Source organism: Populus nigra, chromosome 6 (genome assembly GCF_951802175.1).
Source record: "Populus nigra chromosome 6, ddPopNigr1.1, whole genome shotgun sequence".
In the NCBI taxonomy this organism is placed as follows: Eukaryota; Viridiplantae; Streptophyta; class Magnoliopsida; order Malpighiales; family Salicaceae; genus Populus; species Populus nigra.
This window is the reverse complement of record NC_084857.1, coordinates 9074663-9091968: the sequence shown is the minus strand read 5'-3', so window position 1 is coordinate 9091968 and position 17306 is coordinate 9074663. Positions and strand designations below refer to the sequence as shown.

At 34.9% G+C, this 17306-nt stretch overlaps 3 protein-coding genes across 9 annotated transcripts; all 3 read left to right on the top strand.

The window, feature by feature from the left end:
- Positions 1 to 2014: 2014 nt before the first annotated feature.
- Positions 2015 to 6865, top strand: LOC133696655 (protein DETOXIFICATION 12-like). Of its 5 annotated transcripts, XR_009842717.1 has the most exons (10): positions 2015 to 2637; positions 4206 to 4750; positions 4838 to 4924; positions 5060 to 5116; positions 5208 to 5446; positions 5532 to 5737; positions 5982 to 6113; positions 6446 to 6533; positions 6623 to 6670; positions 6749 to 6865. XR_009842717.1 is itself a non-coding variant. In XM_062118903.1 (7 exons), exons 1-7 carry the CDS (start codon positions 2377 to 2379, stop codon positions 6033 to 6035), a joined length of 1449 nt encoding a protein of 482 aa, XP_061974887.1. In that variant the 5' UTR covers positions 2015 to 2376; the 3' UTR covers positions 6036 to 6313. The 5 variants fall into 5 exon arrangements, 1 of the variants encoding a protein (XP_061974887.1); XR_009842716.1 differs by lacking the exon at positions 6446 to 6533; XR_009842715.1 differs by having other exon boundaries at positions 6623 to 6865.
- Positions 6866 to 10190: 3325 nt separating this feature from the next.
- LOC133696863 (protein DETOXIFICATION 12-like) lies at positions 10191 to 13070 on the top strand. The gene is made up of 7 exons (XM_062119150.1): positions 10191 to 10564; positions 10767 to 11311; positions 11422 to 11508; positions 11606 to 11662; positions 11956 to 12194; positions 12289 to 12494; positions 12648 to 13070. The coding sequence occupies exons 1-7, from the start codon at positions 10304 to 10306 to the stop codon at positions 12711 to 12713; spliced, it is 1461 nt and encodes a 486-aa protein (XP_061975134.1). The 5' UTR covers positions 10191 to 10303; the 3' UTR covers positions 12714 to 13070.
- A 1010-nt stretch (positions 13071 to 14080) lies between these two features.
- LOC133697865 (uncharacterized) lies at positions 14081 to 17290 on the top strand. Of its 3 annotated transcripts, none has more exons than XR_009842947.1 (4): positions 14081 to 14301; positions 14394 to 14486; positions 15426 to 15535; positions 16342 to 16473. XR_009842947.1 is itself a non-coding variant. In XM_062120676.1 (4 exons), the coding sequence occupies exons 1-4, from the start codon at positions 14227 to 14229 to the stop codon at positions 17033 to 17035; spliced, it is 1059 nt and encodes a 352-aa protein (XP_061976660.1). In that variant the 5' UTR covers positions 14091 to 14226; the 3' UTR covers positions 17036 to 17290. The 3 variants fall into 3 exon arrangements, 1 of the variants encoding a protein (XP_061976660.1); XM_062120676.1 differs by having other exon boundaries at positions 14091 to 14307; positions 14399 to 14486; positions 15426 to 15635; positions 16356 to 17290; XR_009842948.1 differs by lacking the exon at positions 15426 to 15535 and having other exon boundaries at positions 14088 to 14301; positions 16342 to 16477.
- Positions 17291 to 17306: the final 16 nt, after the last annotated feature.

The window sequence follows — 17306 nt, the reverse complement described above, 5'->3', positions numbered from 1 at the left end:
ATTAGAGGAGATTTAAGTATTTTCTTGAAGGTTTTTTAAGTATTTTCTTTAAATAAGGTTTTATAAATAACATATTAGAAGGCTCCATACAAATTTTCAGAATTTTCTAATAACTCGATCGAGAATTACAAATTTATTTTTTATATAAAACTTGTTAATTTATGATTTTTCGTTCAGAGAATTTATAAATATCTTCAACAAACTATTGTTCAATATAAATCATGATAAAATATGCCAAGAGCCCCCCCTTTCATTTTAATCCATCGATATATGGCATGGTCATCTACTGCACATAAACCTTCAACAATAAATTTATTGCACCTAAACCTTCATTAATATTTTTAATATATTGATGGATTCAAATCTTGACCTGGTAAGAGCACACCTAGGCTTTTAACAGGGCTCCGCCCTTGACCATGATAGTGTTTATGGGCTCCATCTTTGTACGAGAAGGAGAATGCAATTTTTGATGCGCGGAAGAATTACTCAAAATTTCTCACCTGCATGAGTTTCACTTTGACGAGTTATGTTAGAGCTGGTGTATAAATTTAAGTAACTGTCGAGAAATCTTAGTACAGTTTTCAAAGCTTAAGAAATCTACCTTTCCTTAGTGTTGTGACATTGAAAAAAATATATATACGATCAATATCAACCAATCATTAAAATAAAAGGAATTTAAATATTGATGAAGCTTTGAGGTTTTTTATTCATGTTTTAAAGTTCGGGGAAAAATATATGAAGCTTTGAGAAAAGGAATTAAAAGTTAGAAAAAAATATTCATACAGAATTTGTGTCTTGATATAAAATTTGATAAAAAAAAATAAGAAGAAGAATACAATAAAGGAAAAAATAGGAAAAAAAATTAAGAGTCATAAACATAAAAAACATATATTTTATATATCATTAAATTTATAAATGAAATCGTTGGGAAACGCGGTGCAAACCGTGTTCCTAAAAATTTTAAATTTTTTATTAAAATTTAACATGATTTATATATTTTAAATCGTTTTGATGTTAAAAATATTTTTTTAAAAAAAAAATATTAGTTATATATATTTTAATATAAAAAATTATTTAAAAAACAAATGAAATATTAAATCAACAATGAAATTTAAAGAGGAGTGCGCACAATCTTTTTCCTCGAAAAAGGATCCAATTAGTTTCCTGACTCGCTTTTAAAAACTCTGAAATGAATTCCACGTGCTTCCACGTATCATATCTGCTCCTCATACCAAAGTCCCAGGACCCAGGGCCAGGCCTTAAATTTCCAAGTTGCCCCAGGGACCACGCTTCTTCCACAACGTGGGTCATGTGTTCCCGGGTTTGGTATTGATATTGAATTTGTTTTTCTTTTTTTCTTTAAAATATTTTTAAATTATTTTAATATATTTTTAAATAAAAAAACAATCACCGACATAGCATTCCTAGACACAATCATACAATCACAGGAAAAAAAAGTTTAGACAGGGACATATAACCTTCCCTTTTGGTCTCGTAAGCTTAGGACGGACGAGGCAATCAATTAAAGGAAATATTCGAACCACCGTATCTTGAATCTTTCTTGCGGCAAAATCTCAAGTCGACATCCCAGAACGAGGAGAGAAAATAATACAGCCATGCAGGCGAAGGAATACAAACAAATTTAGACTGTCACATTTATTCTTTTTTAATAACTGTAAACTCAAATTAAATGATGCATTTAGATGGAAATGCCATGTCAAGATAAAATAAAAAATATATATATTTTCATTCACGAGGCTGCATCTGATCTTAATCTGCTACGGCCACCATATTTCATTAGGAGGCATGGCTCATGGTTTTGTTTCCATCTTTCTTTGACCTCTTAATTATCAGTCCCAGTCCATACACTAATTTTAAATTGAATCCCCACTCTATTTTTTTCTATCAATTTGGCCTCCTGTGTTTCTTAAATCTTCAACTGGGTCCTCCGTCAAAATCCATTATATTATTCTTATTATTATTTTATTTCATAAAAACGGAGAGCAGAAAGCTCTAGAGAGAACACCGTGTTCTCCACCCAAAGGATGGGTTACCCACGTATGCCTTCAAGCATGATCTTAATGTTTTCCGTCTAAATTGAAAATGTCATTTTTTAAGGGGAAAAAAATAAATAAAAACGAATCCCTAAAACCCGAAAAAAACCCCCGAAGACAGCCCATTTGAATAACGAAGCCCGGTGGTGCCTAATAGCATGATAAAAATATCCTCTATGAGCTGCAAAACCTAGACGTCTCTCTCTTTCTCTCTCTATTCTCTCCAGCTCTTGCCCTTTTCATATTCCAACAATCCGATACTTGTGAACCAAGCAGAACTCGGTTCCGTTGTCAGACAAGCCATAGCGACAGAGAGAAGAACATGGAAGAGAGTTTGCTACCAAGAGAGGTTGACGAGAAAGGGCAGGGTATTAGTGGTCCAACTCCAACCCCAACATGGGGTGTATTCATTCAAGAAGTGAAAAGACTTGGTTACATAGCGGGTCCTATGGTGGCTGTGATTCTAACACAGTACTCCTTGCAAGTTATATCCATGATGATGGTTGGTCACCTTGGTGAGCTTGCCCTCTCTAGTGCCGCCATGGCTCTCTCTCTTTCCGGTGTCACCGGTTTCAGTCTCATGGTATTTAATCCTTTTCTTTTCTTTATTTATTATTAATGATATACGGTGCTTGTGCTTGAGTTTGATTGCTGCCAGTCTCTGTCTGTTTCTTGTCTAATCGTAGTAGTTTTATTTACAATACATGCCCATTTCACTAGTCTTAATTTTACAAACAGTACAGAAGAATCGAGGTGGTCAGTAAGTGCTTATGCTGCCTGCCTGCCTCCCTCTGTATTTTTGTAGTTTGTACACGTCCTCCTCTTTTCTTTGTTCATCGCACTAAAATTTGTCTCATCCAGTGACTTTTATCAGGTTAGCCAGGGACAATATTTTAGTTAAATGATTAGGCAATGGTCACACCTTATAATCAAGAACTAGGTACGAAATAGCTTGTGTGACGAAATGGTTATCACTAGCGAGTTAATTGGTTAGTCAGAATGTGTTATAACTAAGGAAATTGAGACAATGAGAGAAGCATGTTGTAGGAATTAATTTAGTTAGTCCCCATAACGTCAAAAAGAAAGAAAGAAAAAGATTAATTAGTTCTCCCATTTTTTTTTTCAAAAGAAGAGGAAAATCCAACCATGCTGACAAGTACGAACTTTCGCAATGGGGGTAATATATAGTTAACTGTAACAAATCACATCTCAGCTGACAATCTACATCTGACAAAATAGGAACTTATCACCCAAATGATCTTTGCAGTAGGGTTCTAAATTTTCTTTTGCTTATTGAATTGTTGCTGGTTTTCTTTTTAATTCATTGGCATGATCATGATTACAAACGGTTGCTTTCAATGGCTATGACAACACCCCCCCAAATCAAACTCATAACGGCGAATTTATGAAATAATGTAAGGAAGCAATTAGAAAAAGGTCGTACGTAGTCTACATCGTAAGTGATCAAGTCAGAATCAAGTTGCGGTTTTCTATTAGTTTCTATCTTATGAAGATAAAAGCAAGAGTTCTAGCACACCAACTTACTAGTCAAATGCCTTGATGAAGACATATATTTAATATAGCATTTGATTTCAATAAAAACAAAAAATAATTTGTCCTTTAGCTGGAAGTTTGTCTTTGCAACTTTACGATCATGATCAAGCAGGCCCCAGAATAAATAAAATTATAAGAGAGAGAATCAGAAAGAGAAGCAACCAAATTTGGTTTTGCCTTCATTAATTTCATCTAGAATGGGCCTATATATATGGTTTGCAAGGTAAAGAATTTTGTTGCATCAATTTAAGGTGGAACAACGACCCAGCAGCTTGGAATAGTGGTAGTGGCCTTTCCACCTTACCATTACCTAATTATTAATATTCCCGCAAATGTTCTAAATTATGGTGAACACTGTGTCATGCAGGAAGTATATATAAAAGTAAAGAGTGATGTTCACTAATTACTGTTAAGAATCAACAAGGTAGCTATCATTGTTTTAAATCCGTAGAAACATGCGTGGAAGATGAAAACAAAAGGGATGGATAATTTGCGGAAAAAAGAAAGAAGACATAACTAAAAGTCTTTGTTGTTTTTTAAAGCTGAATCGTGCTTCTAATTGACCATAACATGTAATTTGTACATGTTACTACACAGATGGGGATGGCAAGTGCATTGGAAACTCTATGCGGGCAGGCTTATGGAGCTAAGCAATATAAAAAACTTGGAACTCAAACTTATACTGCAATTTTCTGCCTAAACTTAGCCTGTATCCCTCTATCTGTCATATGGATCTACATGGGAAAGATACTCCATTTCACTGGTCAAGATCCAGCAATTTCGCATGAAGCCGGAAAATTTACAGTGTGGCTTGTTCCTGCACTCTTTGCTTATGCAACTCTTCAGCCACTTGTTAGATATTTTCAGACACAAAGTTTTATCATGCCCATGCTGATTAGCTCTTGTGCCACTCTTTGTTTCCATATACCTCTCTGCTGGGCCTTAGTATACAAGTCTGGGCTAAAAAATGTGGGATCTGCGGTAGCAATGGGTATTTCGTATTGGTTGAATGTAATCTTTCTTGGATTATACATAAAGTACTCTTCCGCCTGTGCAAAAACTCGTGTTCCAATTTATAAGGAGTTATTCTACGGGGTCGGAGAGTTTTTCCGCTTCGCCATCCCATCTGCAGTAATGATCTGGTAATTTAGTTGTAGACTAGGTTGTTTGTTGTTTTAATTTTAAGACATTACAGTCTTCGATGTATGAGATTATATTGATGCTTGCAGCCTTGAGTGGTGGTCATTTGAGCTGCTTATCTTGCTCTCAGGGTTCTTACCAAATCCACAGCTTGAAACTTCAGTCCTATCCGTGTGGTATGTTCTCCTTCTCTATAATCTTCTTGACCCCAATCTGGTTTGGATCACTTGCAGAAAATCTGAAACATAATTGGAAAATTTATTTCTCAAATGGACTGAATTTATGTTGATTTATTGTCTACTTTTCTGCAGTCTCATGACTATTTCAACACTTTATGGAATACCATTTGGACTTGGTGCCGCAGCAAGGTCTTGCTACTGAGAGCTTTATATGTACAAGATATATTATTTTTATAATACTGATGTATCATGCTGATATCTCCTATTTCTCTTTGTACAGCACTAGAGTCGCAAATGAACTAGGAGCTGGGAACCCACGAGCAGCGCGCTTAGCTGTCTATGCTGCGATGTTTCTTGCAGTTTCAGAGACAATTATAGTAACTTCAGCCCTTTTTGCCAGCAGGCGTGTTTTTGGCTATCTTTTCAGCAATGAAAAGGAAGTAATTGATTATGTCACAACGATGGCCCCTCTGGTTTGTCTGTCGGTTATAATGGACAGCTTACAAGGAGTACTTTCAGGTTAGACCTCTCTATCAACAAAGTATTTCTGTGCCATGGATAAATTTTTGCACTGTTTTATAGATTCGAATGTCCCTTACTTCAGGGGTTGCAAGAGGGTGTGGATGGCAGCATATAGGGGCTTATATAAATCTCGGAGCCTTCTATCTTTGTGGGATTCCAGCTGCTGCCTTGTTGGCTTTCTGGTTAAATTTAGGAGGCATGGGCCTCTGGATTGGAATTCAAACCGGTGCCTTCACTCAAACAATTTTACTCTCTATTGTCACGAGCTGCACAAATTGGGAAAAACAGGTGTGTTATTCAATCTTGTGCACTTGCATGGATTAATCTTGCTTTGAATCTCCCCACTGTTGTTGATTAATCACAGACAAAAAAATGCCAAGTGTGAAATGGCATTGTTTTTGACACGGTGCATAAATCTCTGTTCTTATTTATTTATATTCTTTCTTATGACGATTGCATGTACTCTGTCTTCTGCTTCTTTATATCATGCTCTGCTGGTAATACATTTGTTCTTGGTGATTTTGTATTGCAGGCAAGAATGGCAAGGGAGAGGATTTTTGAAGGTCATGACAATGGATTAATATGATTCGAGAGATATGACCAGTGATCTATTTTTGCTATGTATGAGAGATTGTAAAAGGGAAAGTCTGATTAAGCTGATAAGGTTAGCAGTCGTTTTTCCATGTTCTTCCGGTTCCTTTTCCTTACTACTTACCTAAAATGCAATGAATATTTCAGGCTTTTCCATGTATTTAATAACAGAAAGTTAACATGGAGAAATGGAGAGGATGTACCTTTTAACATTAAATCCCTTTCTCACTCCAAACTCTCCAATACGTATTGTGTTTGAATGTTTTTTTAATATTGTGGATTTCCCTGAGGAACAAAATAAGTAAAGATTTTTTAAAAAAAACAGGTGTAGCCATTATAGCTAGTTTAGTTGCTGAAGTCATTTATTTATTTATTTATTGTTATGAACTGAAATTAAATTTTCAGTTCACACATACAATGAAATAGAGAAGGAAAAAAAGAAAAAGAAAAAGGAAAGAGATCAGGATTGTTTTCCACTGTAACTAATGACTCAGTAAGCATCCTAATACAAATATATTTATTTATTTATTGTTTAATTAAGCCACCCGTAAAACATCTTATGGACATGTGCTTTGTTTACAGATCCCGTGTCAAAATCCTATCGGCGTTCCGAGGAGGAGAAACTCTGAGGTTACTCATTTGTTCTTTGGGTAGTGTGTGTGTACATCTACATATATCGTATTTTAATCCTCTACGTTTTCACCGTAGAATACTTTGTACATCGAGCAAATCAGCTTTAAGACTCGAGGCAAATCTTCAAGGTAGTATTTTGTGTAATTGCGTTGGACGAGATTGCTCTTAATCTTTGCCTAATTTCGTTTTTAAGTTTTGAGTTGGAAATGATTTGGTGCTAGCTTTGCATTTTAATAATGGTTATTAAACCGGTTTAAAAGTTAATTCAATCAAGAGATCGAATTTCAAATTATATAAATTGATTCGAGTCACCTTGAAAAATTAAAAAAATAAAATTTATTACAAACAATTCTAGTATCCCCTTCCTCATGTCTAGATATAAAAAGATAATAGTACAAATCCTTTCCACTAATTCATTTTACTTAAAAGCTTAATAAAAAAAAAAGATAGAAAAGGATGATTTATACAAATACATAGTAGTACAACATGATTTATACAAATACATATTACTACAACATGATGCATATAAATACATTTGTTTTTGAAGCAATCAAGCCTCTAAAACTAAAGTTAAAGTGATCAAGCCTCTAAAACTGAAGCTAAAAAAAATCAAATTATAAAAGTAACATAGTATTTTAACTGTTTTATAAAATATGAAAATATAAAAATATCATTGTACAAAAAATTATTAGATTATTTTATTCAAGGGTTGTGTTAGTAAATTTAATGTATATAACAAAACATAATTACCGAAAAAACCCTGTATAAATCTCAAAAAACATTTATATTATGCTAAAAATTTCATCTTACCCTCAAAGCAAAGACTAAAAATAAAATGATCAAGAAGCATTATTATAATGAATAATAATATGAGATTAGTTTTTTAAGATAATTAGTTCTTTCTCATGGGCAAAAGGGATAACATCCAATAACAAAGATAATGCCTTTAGTGTCAACAAACATTCAATAAGAAGATAGAATTTATATAAAAAAAAATAAAAAAACAAGAATGTAGCTTAAAACTTCAAGTTGAACGAATTTATTCTTGTTATAAAAATCAATCATTTTGATTTACTAGATAATTCTCCTCCAATCCTCAAGTTTTCACGCCACCTGCTTCAATTTCAAAATTTACTGTTAATTTAATTTTAGGTTATTTAATTTTTAAAGTTATTTTTATTTGAAAATATATTAAAATAATATATTTTTTTATTTTTTAAAATTTATTTTTAACATTAACCTATCAAAGCAATTTAAAAATAAAAAATATTAATTAAAAAAATATTAAATTTTAATAAAAAAAGGGTTAAAACTCAATAACTAATGTTAGCTTTCCCATTGACGTCTCTTCAACATCGCGTGACTGAGGTGAGTGAAGAATTCAATTCACCACTGGCGTGTTTTTTTTTTCTTGAAATAAATACGCCTGTTTACTCTTCTTTCTTTTAATTTCCTTTTCACGTCGGCAGCCTTGAACCCTTTTATCCGGTGACTTTTAACGTTCTTTATTCCATGCATGGTTGGTCTATTTATACAAAGTAAATTGAATATCTTGTAAGTGCTTATTCAACAAAATATTACTTTCCGCTTTAAATTGAAAATCTCAAATATTTAATTGAAAAAACCAACTCTGTTTTGGTGGAAAGAAAATAGATTTATAATATATTTTTTTCTACAATGCAACGATAATTGATTCATATCCTTCCTCAACCCCACCCTCACCTACCCCCAGCCCCTTTATGGTAACAATTTTATTTTATTTTCCGGATGCGAGTAGAGTTTAATGTTCTTCTTTTCAAAAGAAAAGCATACCCATTGGATAGACCTGTAAAAATAAAATACTCCCAGGATAAAAGAATCTTTAACACCCCACAGAGATTCTGCGGGCTGGGCAATAATCTATTGTGGGATTCTGTGATTTATTGGCATTTATTTAATTGCAGTGGTCATCCTCGTCGATAATGACAGACAATAAATTAAGATGCTGTCACAATAAAAGTTAATTTAAAAGTGTTGAGCTTCAGAGGCATGACTGTTGCTTGTCCCGGTTTTAACAATGACCCATGTCCAATTCAAATACTTACGAGGGCTGCAATTTGTCTATCATTTTAGAGTTAGTAGTGTTTTTTTAACTGTTTTTCGATTATTTAATGTTTTATAAATGTTATTCCATTTAAAAAAAATGTTCGACAGAAAAACTCTTTAGAAAGCATCTGCAATTGCATTACGAGTGTTAAACTACCAAAGATGGAGACGGGGAGGTGATACTTGCACCCCCAGCCTTATAATCACACGAACATCAAATAGACAAACAACGAATCATGTTTTGAAAAACAACAGCAAACTTTCAATTTCAACACGGCGGCTGCAACCTTGTTTTGGTGGGAATTAGTTAGAGATGGATGGGAGAGACAGGGGAGATCCAGGTAAGAAGTTAAAGATATACGTGGAATTTTTTACGTTTTTTCACTTGCTTCGAGAGTCAGTGAGGACTGAGAAGAGATTTTTCGTGGGTTACCAAGGTTAATGTGAGAAAAGTAAAGCAAAGAGGGAGAATTTTGTTAGAGAAAATGGGGTAGACGGATGCAGAGAGGAAGAAGATATGTTGCTGAGGTGAGGTTTTGATTAATTCCAGTGAAAGTCGTGGAATGTGGCTTGGGAAGTTGGGGCTTTGGTTCAGGAAGACGAGAAAAGCAGCCAGAGGATCTCGCATGGGGCATAGTTGTCGATTTATATAAAAAGATAAATCAGCGGGGGTGCGTGGTTATAATTTTGGGGAGTGCGAATATCATTATGCTTTCGGGATAGGGGTAAGGGGGTGCTAAAGAATATATATATTTTTAGTATTTTTTATTTAGAAATATAATAAAATAATATTTTTTAATTTATTTTTGATATCATTATATTAAAATAATTTAAGAATATAAAAAATAATTTAATTTAAAGCAAAAAATAAAAATAATAATAGTGGACGGTTCTCAATAAACATCATTTTAACTAAGATAATAATTTAATTGAACATGATAAATATTGATTTAACATTACCTAAATAAATAAGTATTTTTTAAATATTTATTTTAATTAATGGATAATAAATTCAATATAAATATTTTCAAGTTCAACTAATCTAACTCAAAATATATATTTATATTATATAGATATATTTATAAAATATTTAAATTTTTTAATGCAATACATTATATATATATTAACTATTCTTATTTTTTATTAAATAATAAATAATAATTATATAATAAATGCCTGAAATTTAATAAATAATTTTTAATTTTTTTACCCTTATATAATAAATAGAATATAAATATTATAAAATCCGACACTTGTCCCATTGACAACCGACACTTTGGTCAATATTCTCAATACCAGAGGGGATTTTTTTTTTTCACTGCATAGCCAATTACTTTGCATGACATTTTTTTTTTACTCCAAGCGTAATAAAATAAAATAAAAAACATGTGCTGATTTCAGATAAAAAAAGAACATGTGGGAAACTCCAAGAGATGCTCTGATAATTTGGCCAATTTGCGCATTAATTTCTTTGGCTTGCTATTCATATCTCTCAACATCTATACAGAAACAGGGGAGATCGAGGAGCCCACGAAAGACACAGCGATGAGCATGGAAGAGAGTTTACTGCTACCGAAAAAGAGATCAGAATTAGAAGGAAGGGAAAGATTAGTCCTAACACGGGATGTGTTCACTCAAGAAGCGAAAAAGCTTGCTTATATAGCAGGACCCATGGTGGTTACCATTACTTCCCTTTACTTGTTACTGGTTATATCAAATATGATGGTGGGTCATTTGGGAGAGCTAGCTCTTTCAAGCGCTGCAATATCCATCTCCTTCTGTAATGTAACCGGCATGAGTCTTCTTGTAAGTTGCTTTTGCTGTTTTTACCTTTTCTATACATCTTTTTTCTTTTCCTCTTTCTAAAACTGCCAGTAACATTACAGTGACCAGTTAGAACAGAAAAATCAGAGGATTGAAGAAAATTTTAAAATTTACAATACGCATAATTGGATAGAATTGGAGTAATTAGAATTTGACAGTGACCAATTATGCAATTTTTTAACAGAACGGATTGGCAAGTGCACTGGAAACTTTATGTGGGCAAGCTTATGGAGCTCAACAGTATCAAAAAGTGGGACATCAAACTTATGGTGCTATGTTCTCCCTAGTTTTAGTTGCTTCCCTTGTGTCTCTTGTTTGGATTAACGTGGAAAAGGTGCTCATATTAATTGGCCAAGATCCCATAATTGCACATGAAGCTGGAAGATTTACATTATGGACTGTTCCTACCCTTTTTGCTTATGCAATATTTCAGCCACTTTCTCGATACCTTCAAATTCAAAGTTTAACCATTCCAATGCTTGCGAGCTCTGTTGTCACTCTTCTTTTACATATACCCCTATGCTGGTTCTTAGTATTCAAGTCTGGACTAGAAAATGTTGGAGGAGCATTAGCTATCAGCATTTCAAATTGGTTAAATGTTATTTTTCTTTTATTGTACATGAAATATTCTTCTGCCTGTGCAAAAACCCGTGTCCCAGTTTCAATGGAGATGTTCCATGGAATTGGAGAATTCTTCCGTTTTGCTATCCCATCTGCCGTGATGATTTGGTAAATTATCCCTGTCCTTTCCTCTTTTCCTTTGATAGCATACAGAGTTTCATACATTCTATCAGAAGGCATGTAACCTTTTATGAGTTTTTACTTGTTGATAATTGTAGCCTGCAATGGTGGGCGTATGAGATTGTAGTCTTGCTATCAGGGCTCTTATCAAATCCACAACTCGAGACTTCAGTCCTATCTGTGTGGTATGCTCTCCGACTCTGCTTGTATTTTGGAGATTTCACTTTAATGTCTAAATGACAATATTACCTGATATAATTCACTGTCCAATGTTGTAAACAGTCTCACTACAACCTCAACACTCTACTCAATACCGTATGGAATAGGTGCTGCAGTAAGGTTTGCTCCAGTGTACATGCATAAATTCTATAAATGCAAATGCTTGCTTTTGTCTCTCTCTGCCTTTTTTGCTCTTTTTTGGCGGTTTCAATTGAACTGAACAGAGGGCTAACCCTCCCACCGCTTCAATTCCTTCCTTTCCACATATGGTGCGGGATTTGTTTCCTCTTTTCTTAACACGAAGGCAAAACTTTACCAGCCAAATTGGATGGAACCCATGTGCATACTTTATCTCTGCACAATCAATGATACGATCGATTTTTCTTAGATCTTTTTTTGGATATCTTTTGTAGCACTAGAGTCTCAAATGAATTAGGAGCTGGGCGCCCACAAGCTGCTCGCATAGCCGTCTACACTGTTATGATTCTAGCAATCATTGAAGTAATTATAGTAAGCGGAACCCTCTTTGGCACCCGAGACATTTTTGGTTACAGTTTTAGCAACGAGAAGGAAGTTGTGGACTATGTTTCCAACATGACCCCTCTGGTTTGTTTGTCTGTTATATTAGATGGCTTACAAGTGGTTCTTTCAGGTTAAACTTCATTTTTTTCAATCAACATGCAAATTTTCTCTGGAGATAAATCTTTGAACAATTAGACCTAGTCTTCTTTGTTATGTCATATCAGGTGTTGCAAGGGGATGTGGGTGGCAGCATATAGGGGCTTATGTCAATCTTGCTGCATTTTATCTTTGTGGGGTTCCAGTGGCTGCCATACTGGGCCTTTGGTTGCAGTTGAAAGCAAGGGGCCTTTGGATAGGCATACAAGTTGGTGCCATTTTGCAAACAGTTCTTCTCTCCCTCATAACAAGCTGTACGAATTGGGAAAAACAGGTTTGTTATCCAGACTTAATCCCTTGAAGCTTCATCGGTTAGTGTGTGTGTGTATTAAATCCTGTTAGCTTTCTAGTGATTTTGCAATAAGTTGATCTTATTGTGCCTTTTCTATGGAGATGTTTTAATCTGTGGGTTTTCATATTTTTGCAGGCAAGTGACGCAAGGGAAAGAATATTTGAGAAAAGATATTCAGTAGAAAGCGTATTAGAGCAATGAATCGACGGGGGCGACATACAAGTTAATATGGAAAGTTGCAGTCTTAAGAGGGACGATAATGAGCAATGTTTTGGTGTCATGGTGCTTGAGCTAATGAATCTTGGTGGCGGGAAACAGTTGCATGATCAAAATGTGGAAGACATGGCTAGCATCATGTAGTTAAGGAAGGATGGTGTTTTTATGAATATGTTTCCTTCTTCCCAGTATTCTTTAGAATTTTGTTGAGTTTGACAGTGCAAGAGATTATTATAGGCTTGACCTAACATTAGCATCGTCTTTAGTAGATTCCTAGGTTAGGAATTACTGCCGTGACTTGTACTGTTTTGAGAAGGAAACTTTATTTGCCTATTTTGTTTACATCCGACTCCATCCTTCCCCTTTATTGCCACAAGCCTATGAAAGTGTATACATGTATATCAAGGCAGTCTGTGCTTCTAGTCTAGTGGCATACTATCCTCTCTTTTAACTATGATGGAATTTTGACATGGTCTTCGCCTGTAAATAATTAGCTAAAGTTATTATTTCCCATGTTCTCTCGATCTCTAACATCACATTTTATATTTTATAAAAATTATATTTAAGATAAAAGGCAAATCCCTAACAAGTTTTGCATCCCTTGTACATGTGCAGCCATGCAATAGTATGGAAAGTGGTGCATCCGAAACTCTTCACAGGAAAAGAGTTCGTTTCTCCCAAACCAGAAATATAGTAGCACTCTCAATTGTTATGAATACTCCTTCTGCCATCAAAATCGCCTCTATCAAATCTCAAAATCATTAAAAAAATTGCAGCAGCACCTGCATGCCTGAATCAAACTGCAGAATAAGATATACTTGTCCACCTCTACGGTAGCAGCAATGTTAGCGGTCTGAACAACTCGTGTCCCAATACATCGATCCTATGAAATACATGAAACTATTTCATTTTTCATGGATCCAATGCAGAAGCTTTCCGAACAGCCTAATTTACTTGAATTTCGTTAAAAATAAGATTGTAGATGATATGTGGATTACTGTAACAAAATTCAACATGAGTCTGGTAAGCAATTACTCGCACTGTTCGATGTTTTCTTTCAAAGGGTTAAAAAACAAAACATGTGATGTATTGATGATTGCATGTGTGTGTCTATATATACACAAGCAACAAATATAGAAAATATTCAGAGGACTTGATATGCTGACTAACATGTGACATACTCTTAAAGCAATTGTTTACATGCTGATCTCTTCAGGATTTCTTTATTAAAAAAAAAATTGATGTGTAAATCAAAACTATTAATTGGTTTGGATTTTTTTTAATAGAAAAAATAATTGAAAAGGATTATAATCACTCACTATTTTAATATAATATTTCAAAATAAACTGTATGAATTTACCTAAAATGTTAGATCATGCTACCCCTAATTTGAGGAGAGCTCAATTGAGGTCTTTGTCAGGGTAAACCAAACGACACCGTTCGGCTAGACAAAAAAACTGGAGGTTAAACCCCAAAACCACTAGATTGATCAAGGGAGATGGGAAAAGCGGAGAGAGAGCGTCTGAATCAAAGTCTGAGTGGGCACCTCAACACCATCCATGAGACCCTCCAGGTTTTCTTCCTCTATTTTAAATGAATGCCTCTTCTAATAATTATACATAATAATTTTGATGCTTTTTTTTTGGGTTTCTGTATGAATAATAGCTGTGGATCAGACACCAGCTTCATCACTTGATAAACTGACCTGGGATGTTGTTGTTAAAATGGGCGATCAAGTCTCCAAGCAAGCTACTATTGGTGCCATTCTTTGCTTTTTCTCTGCTCCTTGTGATTTTTTTTCTTTAATCTCACATCTTCATTTCATAGTACTATCCTTCGTTTTCCCATTGAAAGTATTTCTCAGTCAATGTCTTGTCAGATTTTACTTGTGTTTCTTTGTTTGGTGCTTTTATATGTTCAGGGACATTATAAGGATTTCAATTTGGTTTGTTCTATTTCATCATAAAAGGACCAAGTGGAAATTAGAAATGGGTGATACGAGAAACTAGAGTAAATTTTCATTTTTTTTAATTGATTAATAATTCTTTTGCTCGAGGAGGTGAAAATTGGCTGTTTCGAGAGTATGCAGCTGCTAAGGTGTCTGGCTGTAAGCTTTTTTGAATTAATAATATTCATTTGACAAGTTGATTTTTGGTCTATATTTGGATGTTGTGGTTGGGTTCGAGTGCTTCTGCCATCTTATTGTTGTTCTGACAACATTATATAGTTTGGTTGTTATTCATATTTGTTCATTAAGGCTGTTTTCTTATTGATGTTTTAAACTCTAGATGAGAAAGATGGCTATGCAAAACTGTCCTCATAGTAAGCGGCGGAACTAGAATTTAAGAAAGATGAAAAGTATATATTTTTATGAGGGTGAAAAATATGTATTTTATACAAACTAAGTCTCAAATTAAAGGATACAATTAAAAAGTTTCAAAATACTAAGACTAAATTGTGAACTTCCTAAAAAACTGGGGGTGCCATGGAACCCTCATTGATACACGGAGTTCCGCCCCCTGCGCATATTTGTGATTTGTCACCCGTCCCGTGTCTCTTGAAAGGAAATTTTAGACCTGTTTCCCACTTCGGGAGAGCTAGCTGTGGCTCTCTTTTTCATATGTGGCATTGTGGGTCAGATTTGGGTATGCGATGGTGTTTCTATTATGTTGCGATGGTGTTTCTATTATGGTGCAGCTGGAATGCTCTGGACTGGGGAAACACCAGAAGCTAAAGCGGTTGAGGAAAACATGGCAACCTACTTCAATACGCTCCAGGGTTTGCTTCTGCTTTCTCATGGAAATATGGTAGGTGCAGGACCTACTCTTGCATCTGCTATCCATTCATCCATTAAGCAAGTTGTTGAATGCAGTTTTAAGTTGATGATGGAAACTGTCTCCTCATTTGGTAACACCTCTTTCTCTCTTTCACAAACAAATGCACACAAAAATGCATCCACTAAACAAACACATCATGCAAAGGAGTGCATGTGTAATCCAATTAGTGGTGTTCTTTTCTAGAGATGAGTGCATCTCTTTTATCTCATCATTATCCCTTGCAACATACAACTTGCTAAATTCATCGAGGCCCAAGGTTTCTAATGTAGTTTAAGTTGGGGAAACCACAGTGTTGATTGTACACTATTAAAACGAGTGTAGAGATATATTGTGATTAAGGAATAGCCAATTGTTTGAGAAAAAAATCCTCGTGGCCCAAATTTTCACTATGCAGCAGAACAACTATCTATGGCCATTTAGGACCCAAAATTTTTCTATAATACTGGAATTGAAGAAGCAAGTAAAACAGAAACAAAAACAGGATTTTGAGAGGGCAATTGCATAATTGTTCTAGAAGCATTTTTGAATCTAGAGTTAGCTTTTGATATGTTTAATCTTTTCTAGTGAGATAGTTGATTACTAGGTGTCCCATATGGTCTCAGGAAGTAAACTTGACAATGAAATATGCAAGTTCCCTCCATGAATGCTTGTTTCCAGGTGTAGACTAGTGTTACAAGGTTATTCAGGTCATCTTATGCATCGACATGATTGTGTGGCGATTCATCATGCCTTTTAAACAGATGGATTTTGATGCTCCTTATTTCTTCCTTCCCTAGAATATACTCACTAGCAGGATCTCGAAATAAAGACCTCAAACCTTTAGTCCCACAATTAGTTGGTGCAGTATGGGAAGCATGCACTGCTCTTAAGAAGACTCCTGCTTCAAATATCACAGCGATTGGGCGAGCAATGACACAGGTTGCAGTTTCAGTGAAGGATGTTCTTCGAGAGATGGAGGAGCTCAAGCCAGTATCCTCCAATCAGACAGAAGAAGCTTCCAATGATGATGCTTCTCATGCAGAAACTAGACTCGGTGACAATGATAGTCTGAGTGATGACCTAGGCAATGACCTGTCACCTGAAGAGATGGAAGTTGCTCAATCAGCAATTGGGGTTGTGTCTGAGACAGTTGTACTCATAAAAGAACTTATCCGCACCATCACTGGTTTGCTTAAGCAAGAAAAGCCTGAAGACATCGGCAATTTTGTGGACACTCTGGAGAAGTTATTGAAGCTGTGCCAAGAGATTGGAGTGCAGATTGATGAGCTTGGGGCCTGTCTTTATCCCCCGCAAGAATTTCCAGCTATGAAGGCAGCTTTGGAGAAATTTTCTAGTGCTATTGACAAAGTGTGGACAGAGATAGAAAGTTTGACAAGCTCTTCAGAAGCTGCTTTCCAGGCATGCAATGATTTGAAAAGGTCATTGAAACAAATGGAAGCTACACTGGTTGCTGTAGTTCTAGTGATATAGAATTCATGATGCAGAATGTCGCTCTAAGCTGTTAAGAGGGATGGGGGAACTCGCTCAGAGTTTGTTTCTGAACTAGACTTGTCCAACACGATGTTTGTAATATGCAAATCGAACATTATAAATATCTTAATGGACAACAAAGGCATTGAAAACCGCAGTTGTTACTAACTTTACTTTGTTGCTCAAGCAATCGTGTATATGCATCCCAAGATGATAAAACTTGATAATTTATATTTATTTTATCTTTTTATCTTAGACTATATAGGCAATT

Bases quoted from the DNA above. Each gene is read 5' to 3' on its own strand.
- LOC133696655 (XM_062118903.1), top strand. From the start codon at position 2,377: ATGGAAGAGAGTTTGCTACCAAGAGAGGTTGACGAGAAAGGGCAGGGT. The intron at 4,751-4,837 runs GTAATTTAGTTG...TGATGCTTGCAG, and splicing joins CCATCTGCAGTAATGATCTG to CCTTGAGTGGTGGTCATTTG. The intron at 5,738-5,981 runs GTGTGTTATTCA...TTTGTATTGCAG, and splicing joins GCACAAATTGGGAAAAACAG to GCAAGAATGGCAAGGGAGAG.
- LOC133696863 (XM_062119150.1), top strand. From the start codon at position 10,304: ATGAGCATGGAAGAGAGTTTACTGCTACCGAAAAAGAGATCAGAATTA. The intron at 11,509-11,605 runs GTATGCTCTCCG...TGTTGTAAACAG, and splicing joins ACTTCAGTCCTATCTGTGTG to TCTCACTACAACCTCAACAC. The intron at 11,663-11,955 runs GTTTGCTCCAGT...TATCTTTTGTAG, and splicing joins GGAATAGGTGCTGCAGTAAG to CACTAGAGTCTCAAATGAAT.
- LOC133697865 (XM_062120676.1), top strand. From the start codon at position 14,227: ATGGGAAAAGCGGAGAGAGAGCGTCTGAATCAAAGTCTGAGTGGGCAC. The intron at 14,308-14,398 runs TTCCTCTATTTT...ATAATAGCTGTG, and splicing joins ATGAGACCCTCCAGGTTTTC to GATCAGACACCAGCTTCATC. The intron at 14,487-15,425 runs GTGCCATTCTTT...ATTATGGTGCAG, and splicing joins CTCCAAGCAAGCTACTATTG to CTGGAATGCTCTGGACTGGG.